We start from the raw sequence: 1,948 nt of genomic DNA on the forward strand, positions 1-1,948 counted from the left end.
GGGGAGGGGGGAGGGGGGATGGGGTAGTCCAGGGATGGTTATTAAGGAGGGCACATGTTGTAATGAGCACTGGGTGTTATACGCAAACAATGAATCACTGAACACCACATTAAAAAAAAAAAAAACACACAGGAGGAGGGGATACTTTCAAATCATTTTATGAGCCCAGCATAATCCTGATGCCAAAACCTAACAAGGGCATTAAAAGAAAATAAAATCATAGAGCAGTATCTTCCATGACCTTAGATTGAAAAAACCTTGGCAAAATATAAAGAACTGCTATTTTTGCTATTATTAATGACTGAATTATAGTTACTGAAATATAGTTTATATACAAGATAAAACTGCTTTGTTTCCTTATATAGGAATCCCATACACCCTGCATTTAGAAGATACAGGGCTGTATCACCCCTTGTGGAAGGATAAATGGGAACGAATGCACAGCCTGAGCTCTGAAAAGCAAGGCCTTGTCATTAGAATGGGCCTCCACATCAGTCCATAACAACCACATCCCCTAGACCTTCCTTATCACCAGTACGGAACAAAGCTGCCAAAGGAACTGGTGAAAAATCTCCAAAACACAGTATTATTGACCACTCAATAAATATGTGTTTAATTCATTAATTAATTGGCTAATCCAGAATTACTGAGTAAAATCCAAGTAATGGCAATTGCCCTGATTGAAGGAGTGCTCCTCAAGTGGGGTGTTACTGACATGTTGGACAGGGCACTCCTGCTAGGTGGGCTATCTCACACTCCATAAGACTCCCCAGGCCCTATATTTCAGGAACAACTCAAACCAGTATGTCATCAGAAAATAAATAAAAACAAAGACAAAACACACCCTCACCCATCTCCAGACTCCCTGTTGGAGGGCAGTACTACTGGGAGTTCAGGACCAAACTTCTAAACAGTGTGTTTAGAAAAACTAGCCCATCACATAAGAGAGGCCACAACAGGAAAACGGCACATTCTCCCTGAAACCACACAAAGCTATTGTCTTAACAGCCTCCTAAAGGGGTTTGCGCATCCCAAGGGATGAAGAAGACATCTGCTGGAATATGTACAACTTCTATTTATTTTTTTATTTCATCTTTAAAAGGACTAAGAATGAAATTAAGCAATATTTAAGCAATGTTTAATAAGTGGACTGACAATCATATATCTATGTAACAAACATATACTGGGGGTCCATGTACATTTTTTATGGATAAGGATGTGAGATCAAAACAAGCTCAGAGGCCTGTGGTTTTGGGGGGCCCTTCAGAAGTGATGCAGCCCCCTCAAAGGCTAAAGGATGGCATGCTGGTTGGGTTTCCCAACCAGCGTTGCTTTGTGAGTACTATACCTTCACAATGAGGGAATCCAATCTGTGACAGAATCTGTTTCAAGGTCAATTTGCTGCTCTTAAGCCCATGCAGTTTTAGCCATTCCTCGGATGAGATGAGACTCTGCCCGGCCAAGTCTGTTTTGGTGTTGCTTTGTCCCTCTGGCCCCTGCAGCTGCGGCTCAGAGATGGCGGAAGATGAGGCTGATAACTCCATCTCTGAATTAGGATCTAAGTCACAGAGACCTCCCATAAGGGCAATTGTCAAAATCAGACTTCCTGAAGACTTGGAAACAATCTAACATCAACAGAGGATGGGTTTAATATTAATTACAGCACAGTCATTAAGTGGAATTCAATCTATCATTAAAAATGTTTAATACAGATGCATATTTGCTGACAAAGAAGATATCCACATATATTGCTAAAATGTAACCATAAAGTTCAATATCCATCCATACATCAGCATATGTACACAGAGAAAAACATCTAGAAAGGTAACTGCCAACAGTTTATAGTAGTTTTATCTGTGTGGTGGGAATATATGTAGTTTTTGCCTTTTCTATGTTATTTAAAAGTTCACATTATTTAAACATTTCTGAAAGTGGCTTCACTTTTATA

General features: G+C 39.9%; 1 protein-coding gene across 1 annotated transcript in view; it reads right to left on the reverse strand.

Moving 5' to 3' along the window:
- The window catches only part of VWA3B (von Willebrand factor A domain containing 3B), a 175,609-nt gene extending 173,881 nt beyond the window's left edge, over positions 1 to 1,728 (reverse strand). The window contains exon 1 of the mRNA XM_081832306.1: positions 1,349 to 1,728. Within this exon, the coding sequence (XP_081688432.1) occupies positions 1,349 to 1,580 (232 nt within the window). The 5' untranslated portion in view covers positions 1,581 to 1,728. The remainder of the gene's footprint in view (positions 1 to 1,348) is intronic.
- Between the last annotated feature and the right edge of the window lie 220 nt (positions 1,729 to 1,948).

This window comes from Leptonychotes weddellii, chromosome 10 (assembly GCF_054177405.1).
Source record: "Leptonychotes weddellii isolate Sample4059 chromosome 10, ASM5417740v2, whole genome shotgun sequence".
Classification (NCBI taxonomy): domain Eukaryota; kingdom Metazoa; phylum Chordata; class Mammalia; order Carnivora; family Phocidae; genus Leptonychotes; species Leptonychotes weddellii.